At 46.0% G+C, this 12,282-nt stretch overlaps 2 protein-coding genes across 4 annotated transcripts in view; one reads left to right on the top strand and one right to left on the bottom strand.

Annotated features, from left to right (window-relative positions):
• Positions 1–467: 467 nt before the first annotated feature.
• On the bottom strand, positions 468–8,958 carry MPC2 (mitochondrial pyruvate carrier 2). Its single transcript, XM_086463215.1, has 5 exons — positions 8,853–8,958; positions 4,847–4,887; positions 2,496–2,580; positions 1,362–1,473; positions 468–692 (listed from the first exon to the last, which is right to left on the bottom strand). The coding sequence occupies exons 1-5, from the start codon at positions 8,956–8,958 to the stop codon at positions 638–640; spliced, it is 399 nt and encodes a 132-aa protein (XP_086319341.1). The 3' UTR covers positions 468–637.
• An 844-nt stretch (positions 8,959–9,802) lies between these two features.
• The window catches only part of DCAF6 (DDB1 and CUL4 associated factor 6), a 90,529-nt gene continuing 88,049 nt past the window's right edge, over positions 9,803–12,282 (top strand). For 2 of the 3 annotated variants that reach the window (XM_086463234.1, XM_086463244.1), the window contains exon 1: positions 9,818–9,911. In XM_086463234.1, coding sequence (XP_086319360.1) covers positions 9,818–9,911 — 94 coding nt within the window. Of the gene's footprint in view, positions 9,912–12,282 lie in introns of all 3 variants that reach the window. The other variant, XM_086463229.1, reaches the window with a different exon arrangement.

Consider the following 12,282-nt stretch of genomic DNA (forward strand, 5'->3'; position numbering starts at 1 on the left):
ATGCACTTAAAGAGCAAATGGAAAGTGAGTAATAGAAGTTTTGATTGTTTATTTTTCATACTCCCAAGAGTACTTAAATCCACCCATCTTCTCTAGTTATAAAGGATGACAGAAGCTAAAACCAGTGGCACGTACTAGTTCGCCCGCCTCTTGGTGGCGGGGCAACAAGTGAAGACATACATAGCTGAATCGGAAACTAATATCCTTACACTACCAGGAAAGAGCATCAAGGAATGAACTGTAAATGCTACTGTTGTTGCTTACTGAAAGTATGGTAAAACCCCACCCAAGTCTGACCATGACATGAAAGATTACTTCAGTTTGAGGCTGTGGGTGACTGTCACCAGTACCATGTCACTCCCGGCACTGTTCAGTGGAGTCAGGTAAGGTGGGGCCCAGCAAGTCATTCCTGACACAATCCACAATCAGTTTCTTTTAAAGAGACAGTGTAAGACAAACAATTTGACTTCAATTTAAAAGGTTGCACTTTATTTAAATGTTATTTGCACTTAGAAAACACTTTCTCTCTAGACATTTAGATTTCCTCTTTCATTTTCTCAGAGGAAAAAACATTAAAATTAGTGAAGCTAGGTCCCATGGGGAAGGGTTTGTGCATTGTTGGATTTGACCTGTTGGCTTAAGCATCTCTGTGCTGCAGTTGCTCTTGTTTTGCTTTTAGCTCCTGATTATACCTATCGGGGGGGAAGAAAGAAGCACAGACTAAGAACAGAACAGTTACATATTACAGTTACTAAGAACAGTAGCAGTTACAACAACAGTGTCTTCCTAACAATCTGCTCAGCAGAGGAGGTTTAAAATTACAATGGACTTGAGGTGGAAACTCAGGATAGGATAGTTTTGTTCATGTAAGAAGTTTCAAAGTAGTTGTTAAGTCTGCCTCATTACCAGCCAGTACTGAAGCCAGAGAAGTCCAATTTTCCCCTCAAGAAGTAATTAAAAAAAAAAAAAATTAAAAAATGCTGCTCTGCTTAAGAACCCTTTGATCCAGCTGGAACTGACACTATTCAACACTGAAAGCTGACAGAAGAGCAAAGCTTATGAAGAGGAGAAAGTCAGACCTACAGCTTTTAAAGAATGCCTTAGACCCAGAAACCACAGCTTACATACAGCATTCCTTAAAACGTGCTCCAACTATACTGAAAATAGTTAAAGTTTCAGTTCCACTCAATTGCAGAACTAACAGTGTAGCAAAAAAGTTCTGCAATGTTTAATTAATTGTTCAGTTCCTCTTGCCCGTTGCACTGACAATGAGGCTGGCAGAATTTATAAATTCCTGGTTAACATGAGGTGGTGTGAATGTGTAGTTAAGAGTATATAGAGTAGCCCTTCTTAATACATACCTCCATATTCGGAAGAGTTGAGAGCCACCAGCACAGCCAACAAAGAAGTTCACAGCAAACAGACTCCAGTTTTTAGGAATAATAACTAGAGAGTACCTTGACCAAATAAGGCCTGTTGAATGGAAGGGAAAGTTTAAAGATGTTAAGTCTTTAAAGTGAAATGTTCAAACAGTCCCCTAAGTTTGGAGACAGAGTCATGGTCCAGTTTAAGTAAACAAGTTTTACAACTTCATGTTAGACAACTGCTCTTCTTATAACTAGCCATTTCTCAGTTAAAAGCACATCAAGTGCTAGTGGGACAGCTATGGGTATGTATTGCATTTTTCCAAAATAACTAGACAAATAAGGTCAATCACAGTCTTAGTATCAAAGATCCTCTGTACTCCACAGCCGTCTAGACCATAATTCTCCAGCACAGTTGCAAGGTAGTGGCATTTTGCTGTAGTATATACAGTTTGCTGCACCAGCTTGGTGTTTACAGAATCCACCAGTCAAGAAAGGTTTACGCATCATGCAAAATGTCAGGTATCAAAGTAAAAGTCTGGAGAAGGAAGAAGATGGCAGCTGTAATTTTAATTTTCAGCTTTAGCTGCCACAAGTCCCACCCCTGACAAGATCTAGTAGAACACCTTGAATACAGAATATTGTTTCTGCCGGTGTGAAAATTGATAGCAGACAACAGTGCAACAGTCCGTGTACCACTGATTCCCCACGTGCAAATTCTTTCCAGTTACATTAGTGTAATTACCCTACCATTGTTTAATCCCTTAAAGACTGTTCTAAAAAAGTCACTATATCCTGGACTGATTTCAAAATTACTTGACCTGAAGAAAAAGAGGTCACTTAGTGGAATGAGCGGTATCATTGTAACTTAAGCAATGAAACTCATATCTGAACTCGTAACAACTTGCTCTGGACAACTCCAAATTAAGACACGTGTAGAAAATTGTTACATAACCACAGAACCCTTAGAGATTTAATAGCAAGTATAGGTCTGTCCTAGAATTATCATCCGACAGCAATAGTTAAGCCTTTTCTGTAGAAGTAGGTTAGTACTGATGGGGGATTCAGAAAGAAGTATATACAGTTTTAGAAAGAGTGCTGTGTAAAAGGATGGAGTAACTTTGGCTTTACCTGTGGCCATTAGTACTGCAGACTGTGCTGTGCTAAGCTTTTCTGCTGGTCTGGTCATATCAGCCATTCCAGCACATACCAAACCCTGTAAAGAGAAATTTGGTGAGCACCATTCCAGTACCAGGACCTCCTGTAACAGATCAAACGCTTTACAAGGGGAAGCTCCTTCATAGCATTATGCAGGAGATGGGATGCATTATATGAGCAGAGTAATTAGAGTCTCAGACACACCATCCACTTCTAGGTCCCTTGTGGTAGGAGTAAGAACACAGTTATGGTGGTGCAACTGGTTTGCAATAAATCCTGGGCAGTGGCAATTTTGTATTAATTTAAGAACAAGATGAATTTAAGCACAGCTGCTTAAGAAAACAGATATAGAAAAAAAAACTGGTTCTCATGCAAAAAGTAGAAGCTTATCTAAATAAGGCCCCTCTTCCTAAAGCTCAGGCTAAGATATTGCTGGTAAAGATGTATGTGTGACACCATATAGTCTTCACTCAGCTTCATCTGAGGAGGTAAAAGTGCTTCATTTTTAATATAATTTCAGTAAAATTAGAAAACTTCCAGGTGAAGTGAGGAATAGCTTGGCTGATCTACTCGACAGCGTTACTAGCACACACGCTGCTTGATTTGTTGTGTTATCGCCCTCTACTGGAAATACAATTTCATGTTCATGTTGCAGGAGTTCACAAGAAAAACCCAACCCAAAACCAAACAAACAAAATATCCCACAAATAAGAGAGTCCTAACGCTTTTAATTCACTGACTGCCACTAAGGACTCCTTTGGCTCCAATCAAGAAACCAGTTTCCACAAGTAGACATGTCCATGTGCTGCCTCACTTATGGAATGCATACTGCTGCAGCGGTGCCGTGGAGGTTCCACGTGCTGCCTCACTTATGGAACACGTACTGCTGCAGCGGTGCCGTGGAGGTACAGCCTTCCAGCAGCAGTAACTGCCGTAAATGCGCCTTTGCCATGTTGGGGGAATTGTATTTTATCTTCTCAGTGTACAGCTTCACTGTGAGCTTAAAGAAGTCTTCCTGCATGTTCACAAAAGTAAAGCCATCTGTGTATAAGCTCTTTGATACAGCAGCAGTTAACACCAGCCTTCTCGGAAGAGTTGCCTCTATGCTCGGGCTCAAGAGCATGTTGTCTGGGAGAGCCTCTGAGAAAGGGGAAGGTTAACCATAGTTACTGCAGCTCCAGTTTAGATTGACAAAGAAACCAAGCTACAGTTTAGAGCATAATGTGTTGCCTGTGGCCTGTAAAAAGTTGGGGTTCACAATGGCAAACTTACAAACCAGCTGGCAACAGGAAGAGCAGATTATATCCTTGCTTGTCATCAAAAAAGATCAAACTGCTTTATGATTTTAGAGGTCACTTATTTTATCTGTACCAATATAACAACTAGAAGTACAGTGAATTAGGAGGAGGCATATCCTTCACCTGTACACAAACATAGCGAAGGGGCGCAAGCAAGTGGGAAGCAGAACTGCACAGGAAGCAGAGAACTACTGATAGTCAAAATGGCAGTTGCCTTTTTTCTTTTGTTTTCTCAAGAGTACCTTGCACTCTGACACACTTTAACCTGCCTTCAAACTATGAGGCTTCAGAACTGGCCTCCTTAGGATACTCTTCAAATTCCTCAATCTCAGAAGAAATACAGGCTTTAAGAGTTTTGAATTATGCCAGCTCATGGGGACCTTATAGCTACCTACAAATACCTGAAAGGGGCCTATAAGAAGGCGGAGGAAGAACTGCTCATAAGGGTTTGTAGCGATAGGACAAGGGGTAATGGTTTTAAGCCAGAAAAGGGTAGATTTAGGTTGGACATTAGGAAAAAGCTCTTTAATATGAGGGTGGTGGATCACTGGAACAGGTTGCTCAGAGAGGCAAGTGGAAGCCCCATCCCTGGAGACATTCAAGGTCAGGCTTGATGGGTCTTTGAGCAACCTGACCTGGTTAGAGATGTCCCTGCTTATTGTAGGGGGGTTGCACTAGGTGACCTTTAGATGTCCCTTCCAACCCAATACATTCTATGAGTCTATGATTCATTCTATGCCTACCTTGAGCAACAGTTAGTGTTTCACAAGAGAAAGCTTTTGTCAAACTTTTAGTCAAGACTACAATTTTTCCACAAAGCATTTTTTCCCCGCTGTATCCCCTGCATGTTGTGCTATATGTTATTAAGGCTAATTTTGTTCTTCCTCATATATTAAAAATTAGAGCCTTGGTATTAAATGTTCCTGTAGGCTCAGATATCTGCTGGGAAACTATTGCTTGCTCAATGGGTTGCTGCAGGTTATCCTCTGATTGACATCCAGACACCAGCTGGCATCTTATACTTACCCATTTCATAATAGGTGCCCAGAAAAACACTGTTTTGGGACCTGTGGGAGGAGGGGGCAAAAAAGAAAAGAGGTTAAATTATTTAGTGAGATGTGGCTGTTTTAATACCCACAGTAAGTTTTGGGGGTTGGTCTGTTTTGTTTTGGTTTTTTTAATAATGAATTCTGTATTTTAGCACAGTTTCTACCACTGTACAAGTTCCATCACCTAATACTCATAGTTCATCAACTCAGGGCATCAACTACCCATTTCTGCAACAGGTAAGTAGGATTTTGTATCTCCACGTTTAAGCAAACAAGGTCACTAGAGCAGGCAAAATGCATTTATAATGAAAAGAATTAAGATAAGGCCTAGGAATAGTGAAGACAGTTTCTATATAATGATTAAAAGCTACTCTACAGCTGGAGTAATTGAATTAGTATTTGAAATCTTTGTGAACTGAATCTTGTAAACTAAAACCTCAAAATATTTTATTACTGTTACTGTAACAAGTCAATCCCTCCTTCTCTTCCCAAATCACAGCCCACCTCTCTATGCTATGGAAGACATGCTGCACAGCAGCATTACGCAGTTAAAATGAGAGTACAAATCGCAAACATAAGTAGCAGTAAATATCACAAGGACAGCATCCTCATTCACCTCTAACCTGCACCTCTGAATATCCACGTGTTTCTAGCAGGAACAATGCTTCCCACCCAATCAACCCTACACCCCAATAATCTATCAATAGGCAAAGGAGGATTATGGGGGAAGATGACAAAAATCTACAGAAGGGAGGGAGAAAAGTCAATGGAATGGGATCTGAGGGAAAACACATCTCTCACAAATACACGTATCTTACAGCAGTGCCAAAATGGCAACTGGTTGGTTAAAACGAAGTACTGTAATGCCACACCTACAACGTGCAGACTGACAACCATGCCAGAAATCATTAGTCTAGGATGACCGCTCAAAGTCTCAAAAGAGAGACCACAACCCAAAGTATCAACCCCACCACACTGGGAGACAGGTGGGACACTGGTTCTAATTTTGTCAAAACACGTTATGTTCTAGGTCTTGTTAAGCCACTGCTCAGCATTCTGATAACATGCAAGATGAAGCCAAGTTTTCACTGTAATATGTTACATATTATGAGTAAAGTTTTTAAACATAAATGATAAACACCAGGACTTTGGTTACTGGCTTTTTATGTGAGCTAAATTTTCACTAACAATTCAGCCTTAAAAAGGCCTTGCAGTAACTACTTATACTCCCTGTTTTAAGCACCCTCAAGTTTAAAACTATGACTTGGAAAAATTTAGCCATTGGGTTTCTACAGCAAGCACCTGTGAAGCAACTCATATTTTGGGGGATAAGACTAATTGTTACAAATATCAGTTGCTCCATCACCCTAAAGCCAACTAAGCCCTATAAAAGGGCAGGGCAACTGCAGCACAGAAAGCAACAAAAACTGGCTCAGCAGCTTTGCATAAAGCCCTCTTAGACCCACACTGCTTGTGACAGTGATCAGGTTTCAAACTGCAGTTAATAACTACCAGTGCATTACTTTTTGCTTGGATAACTGAACATTTCTACCTAAACAGGATTTATTTTTTTTTAGGCTGCCTAGGGTTGTGCAGCCACTAAAACTGTCTAATACTGTTGAATAAATACAGCTCAATAGTCATCCTTGAAAGACAGAAACTTCAGTTGCTGTTCTCTTAGGCAGCCACTTAGTATGTCAGCATCAGGCTGCAAATACAGCTCTTGCTAAATCAGTCTTACAGAGGTCCCACAGAAGTTGCTTTAATTACTATCATCTATTTTCTTCAAAAACATAAATTCAGATTTGGAGTACGAGAGAACATGGGGTGAGTATACGTTATTAAATTGACATTCCCTGAACAACTAGTAAAGTTTTCAAGAAGACTGACATTAATTTTTATTAATAATAGATAACTAGATAATTTAAAACTGCTGACTATGAAAGAAAGAAACAGTTGAAGACAAGTAAGGTCCTGAGCCAAGCTTGTTATAAGGGAAGACTGTCAACTGCCTTAAGCAGAAAACCTCTCCTGGTAAGCAGCCAGACAGGGTGAGGTCTTCCCAGATCCTGACACCCGGAATTTTTCAAGGATGAATTTGACAGCAGCATATCAGAGCAGGGGCATACCACAGGCTAATTTGGATATCACATGTGTGACCAGTTTATAGAATTTACAACTTCAGGACAAGGACTTTTTACATTTAACAGGAGAGCTTAGTTTAATCGGGCAAAGTGAACCAAAGAGGACAAAGGAGAGGGAGTACAAGCTCAGCCCACTTGGAAAACTCTGCCCAGTGTTTCCCACTCTGTGGCAGCCTGGGCAGTTGGTGAGCTGTTCCCCAGGCCCTTTGCTGCCCTCCAGCAGCCTCGTTCTGTGCAATGCCAGCCAAAGAAAGAGCTTTTCAGACCAGGCATCAGTTATTTTACTGGAAGCTTTCTTTGTGCCAGAAAAGAAGTAAGCATTGTTCTTAATTTTTCACAAGGAATTTATATTTTCATGATAATGATGCTCATATTCCTAAATTAGACTGGAAACTTGGATATCTCCAGAGATAAAATGTGAGCCTTTCATTTTTAACCTACTTGTTTTGCGGTCAGAATGACATCTATTACATAACTTTCTCACAGACCTACCTTCAAGACATTCAAGGCTGAAACAGAAGTAGCAGAAGTTCAGTTTTGACACCTGCTTGCTCTGTGGGTTTTTCTCACTTACGCCACCAGTACGGATTATGGCAGGTATATATGTCTAGATATATACATACGCACACAGAGTCCCTAAAAAATGGACTTTCAAAAAAATTGATTTCAGCACTACAGTGGTGAACAAAAGTGGCCCACAAGCAGTTCTGTGAAGTGAAAAGCACTGCAAGAGAACTTCAAAAGTCTTTTTCAGTAAGTACTACTGTTCTGATGATACACAGATGTTCCCAGTGCTCACCATGCTTTGTATTCAGTAACAGCAATTAGAAGCTGCCACATTTCACGCAAGATGAATGCAACTCTTGGAGCCTTGGCACCTTTACAATGGAAGTGCTGGACATACTGACTCTTTACATACAAAAATTACATGTTAAATGTATGTATTAGTCTAGTGAATTCAGTACAGACATTTTAATTAACTGCAGTTTTCACTCTTTAATTGTGATTTCTTTAAAGCAACAATTTTCATTTCAATAAAGGACCACTATAGGAGGATGGAGCAACTGAGTTAAAGCTAAAGTCCATTTTCACAGTGCATATTCCAGGTAGGTGAAGAGTCAAGGATGCACGGCCCACCCAAACAAAACAGTGGGAACAGCAGCCTATGGAATTTCAGGATTTTATGGAGCACTCTTTTTAACTACCCTAGGTAATTTGTTTACATGTCAAACACCACCTAAATGACACTGAAGGTTTCTCCCTAATAACTCAAAAAAACATGTTTGCTCAAGTAAAGGTAAGCTTTAGGTCAGGTAAGGGTAGCTCATTTCAGGGAAACTCGAGACCTTCCTTTCCCACAGGAGCGTGGATTCATAAAGGGCAGAAAGAAAACACAGCAGACAGCAGCTTGACTTAAACCAGAGCACACTTCCAGATCAGAAATCCCTGCAGCGCTCCCCACTATTTTTTTTTTCCACACATCCATTTGAAAGAAGCGGCTGCTGGAAGAAGTGGGCCCTTCGGAAACCGCCACATTCCCTTGGGGCAGGGATCGGGCAGCCCAGCCCTGCCCCGGATTAAACCGGGGGGTAACGCCACCGTGACGCTCCTGCACTGCAGGAGACGCGAGTAGCTACCAGTTCCGCGTCTCCCTTTTTTTTTTTTTTTTTTTCCCCTTTCCAAATAAAAGAGGTTTTCCTCCAAGGAGCAGGTGGCAGAACCCCAGTCTATGACAGAACCCCGATCCCCCCCAGCCGCAGGAAGACACCCCCACGGACACCCCCGCCGGCTCCCCGCGGCCCCAACCGGCGGCCGAGGTGACGGAGGACGCCCCATTACCTGCCGGGTGGTTGTAAAAGGGCCGGAAGCGCGGCGGCAGCATGAGCTCGATGCGGTCGAGCAAGCGGTGGTAGGAGGCGCGGAGCCCCGCGACGGCGGCCGCCATGGCGGGACGGCGAGCGGTGCGCGGGTGCTGGGGGGCAAGGGGAGAAAGGGTACCGGCAGCTCCCTGCCTCCGCGACCCGCCGTCCTTCCACCGCCCCCAGCAAGCCCCGCCTGCCTGTCACCCCTGTGCCGGGGGGGAGGAGCGCCGCTCTCTGCGCGCTGATTGGCGGCTTCTGCAAGAGGCTGGGCGGGGCGGAGGCGTTCGCGCGGCGCTATTGGTTAGGGCGGCCTGCCCACGCCTCGTGCGGAGAGCTGGCGCCAGCGCGCTCGGAGGAGGTATCCCTGCCGTCTTCGGGAAGGGCACGAGCGCCCGGTTCAGAGATGGCCGCAGGCGCCGCTTCACGCTCTCATTCAAGATGGCCGACGCGGAAAATCCTGAGCCATGACTATGCGCCCAAACCCAAGATGGCCACCTTGTGGCTTCACCGCTTGGCTTGAGAGCCCGTTTGGCCGGCGAAGCCGAGCGCGTTGATGTCACGCGTAATTTCCACGACACCTCTTCCCTATTCGGGGAGGGGAGGGGAGGGGAGGGGAGGGGAGGGGCGGGGCGGGGCGGAGTTCCCCGCTCGCGCGAGACACCTGCAGTCTCGGAGCGCGGCATCCCCTCCCTCGCGGCAGGGGCGGGGCGATGCTGGGGCGGGGCGCCATGCAAGGGGGCGGGGCGCGGAGCCGCCACCGGCCCCGCCGCCGCCGCCGCTCGCTCCCTGTCGGTGCCTCGGCACGAAGCGGGCGTGAGAGCGCCGCGCGCGCGCGGGCCAGCCAGTCGGTCCGGTTTCCATGGTGATCGCGCGGGGCGGCCAGTACCAGCGGAGCGTCCGGCAGCCCTCCCGCCCCGCCCCGTGCCCCTTCCGCGGGGGGCCATGTCCCGCGGGCACTGCCCCCACCTGCTGTGGGACGTGCGGAAGCGGAGCCTGGGGCTGGAGGAGCCCGGCCTGCTGCGGAGGCACTACCTGGGTAAGGGCGGGGGCCGCGCCGGGGGCGGGCGGCGCGGGCGCCGTTGAGCCGTTCTTAGCTCCCCCAACACCCCCCCACCACCCCCCCCCCCGCTTCCCGAAGGCGAGGCGGGGGCCGGGCGCCCCTTCCAGCCGCCGCGGGGCGGGGGCAGGTGGCAGCGGATTCTACCCCCCGCGGCAGGCGCTGGGGGCGGGGCGCGGTGGGGAGAGGGTCCGCGGACGGCGGGGGGCTGCTGGTCGGCCGGCGCCGTGGGCTGAGCACGCTCCCCCCTCCCCGGCGTTGCCGGCGGGCTCCGCTTCCCTTCGCGGCCGGGCCGTCCCGTCCCGTGGCAGCGGTGCCCGATGGCTTCTGAAGTTTCCTGTGCCAAGCTGGGGCGGATCGCCCACCTCCGCTCCTCCCCTCCCGCGCAACACCTCCGCGCCCTCTGGGGGTCCCGGGCAGGGCAGGGCCCTCGGTTGCCCCCGTGCGCCGCCTCCGCTGCCCGGCGGCCCTCGCCCGCCGCTCTCTCTCTCTCCGCGAAGGAACTGTTGCATGAGGGAGACCCAGCGGGGAAGTTGGGCGGCGGCGGCTCAAAATAGACCGGGAGCTGCGGTTTGTGCCCGGGGCCGAACGGGCGGCGGATTTACTGGCCCTGAGCCTCTAAGGGTTGCTAACAAAACACGTAAATGCCGGGATAATAGCGGGATTGTTCTCCGGGCTTTGAGGTGTTTCCTGGGTTTTGAAAGCTGAGCGCTGGGCAGAGCCGCTTGAGCGCCCTTGGTGCCGGCTCATTTAGCGGGTCTTTGTGCTCGCAACTGCTCTGCGGCGGCCGGGGGGGTTCTCCAAGTGCGCTTCGTCTTCAGCTGCTGGCCGCTGGCTCTTCGAAGCTGGTTATTTTCACTTTCTGAGCGCCGTAGGTTAAAAATAGCGTTAGTTTCAGTTTACGAGGCTTCAAGGAGATTTCTTTAGTGTAAAAAGAACTATCGATATTCTTTGTAATGGCGCAGGTTACATGCGTTCTGCATCTCCCCCTTCCCCAAAAGATTTTTTTAAAAAAAATATTCACGTGTTTTTGGAGGTGTGGCGGGCTATTGCACGTAACATAATGACACTCTGATTTGGGGGAGGGGGTGTGCGCTCTCCAGGGAAGATGGTTTGTTGGTCGTGAACACGTTCCTTTGTCCTTGTCTGGCAAAATAATTCCTGTTTTTGAGTCGAAACGTTTAGTATTTGAGATGGAACTTACAGCGTTGTAAAAAATGTACCTTTTTATACCTCCTAGGCGTTTCTGACTGTGGTTGGTGTTGGTTTCCGTTTGGTTCCCTGGTGGAATTTAAGGTGGCATATCACATTACCAAATCTAACTCGGTAGTTTTCTGTCTGTGGTCCCTGAGCACTCAGCAGTCCACAAAAGGTAATTGAGAAAAGCAAGGTCATTGCTGGTAGGTTTCCACTTATTATAGGGAGGGTGTATGTGTGTATAGAACCTACATGCACTTAAGTCCTTTGGAAAAAATTGTTAAGGTCCTAAAATTAAAAAAACGTTGAAAGCTCGGGGTGTAACTGCTTCTGACTTTTGTTGTGTCTTGACAGCTTTGCTTCACCAAGTATTAGCTGAGGACTGTCCTAACTTTTAGTGACCAAACAAGGATATTCTTCTGACTGGATACTTAAGGGATTTTTTTTTTTTCTTTTTTGCCTGCTGCAGTTGGAACAGAAAAGCTCCATGTTAAAATTAGGACTGTAGTGTGTAGATTTTGAAGAAGCACCATAAGACTGTGGTTTTTTCTTTTGTTTTTACATGATTATGTCTGTGACCATTGAAGTATTAAGATTTGATCAGCAGAAATCATCCTTCCAGTTTTATTAAGACCTCTTTTCCAGACACCACTCCAATAAAATGTGCGTAACTTTAGTGAAAAACAAAATCCTTCTGGTGACTACGTTAAGGTCTCATATTTACTGTTTTTCATTTAACCTAAACATGCTCAGTAGCCTTGAGAAAATGGGACCTGGGAGAGGCTTCCCACTGAATTGATGTTAAGATCTGCATCGGTGGTGGCAAGAGTTGCTTGGTCCTTGCTGACTGCTGCTTTTAATGAAAGGGTTTAATACATGGTGTGCTTGTCTTGTAGAGGCATCGTGCTTGTATTCAAAATGGCACTTATGACTTTAATAGACCCTCTAATTTTGCTGCTAGTCAGGTGTGATTGCTTGTGTGCAGATTTACCACATGACAGACCTGTTGTGCCGTTTTATGTGCTGTTTAGTGTATATGTGGGTCTTTTCTCTTTCAGTCTTGAGCAGTTCTATGTAGGAGCTTTGTGTTTGGACACAGATTGAGTCCACTGTGGTCAGATGGGTATCATTGATTGCTGGTCATTGCTGATCT

The sequence above is a fragment of the Leptosomus discolor genome, chromosome 1, assembly GCF_034619465.1.
Source record: "Leptosomus discolor isolate bLepDis1 chromosome 1, bLepDis1.hap2, whole genome shotgun sequence".
NCBI lineage: Eukaryota > Metazoa > Chordata > Aves > Leptosomiformes > Leptosomidae > Leptosomus > Leptosomus discolor.

Excerpts from the sequence above, each read along its gene's own strand:
- MPC2 (XM_086463215.1), bottom strand. The coding sequence starts at position 8,958 with ATGGCGGCCGCCGTCGCGGGGCTCCGCGCCTCCTACCACCGCTTGCTC. Across the intron at positions 2,581-4,846 it reads GGGCACCTATTATGAAATGG|GGTTTGGTATGTGCTGGAAT; the intron begins GTAAGTATAAGA and ends TTCTCTTTACAG. Across the intron at positions 1,474-2,495 it reads TGCAGTACTAATGGCCACAG|GCCTTATTTGGTCAAGGTAC; the intron begins GTAAAGCCAAAG and ends TCCATTCAACAG.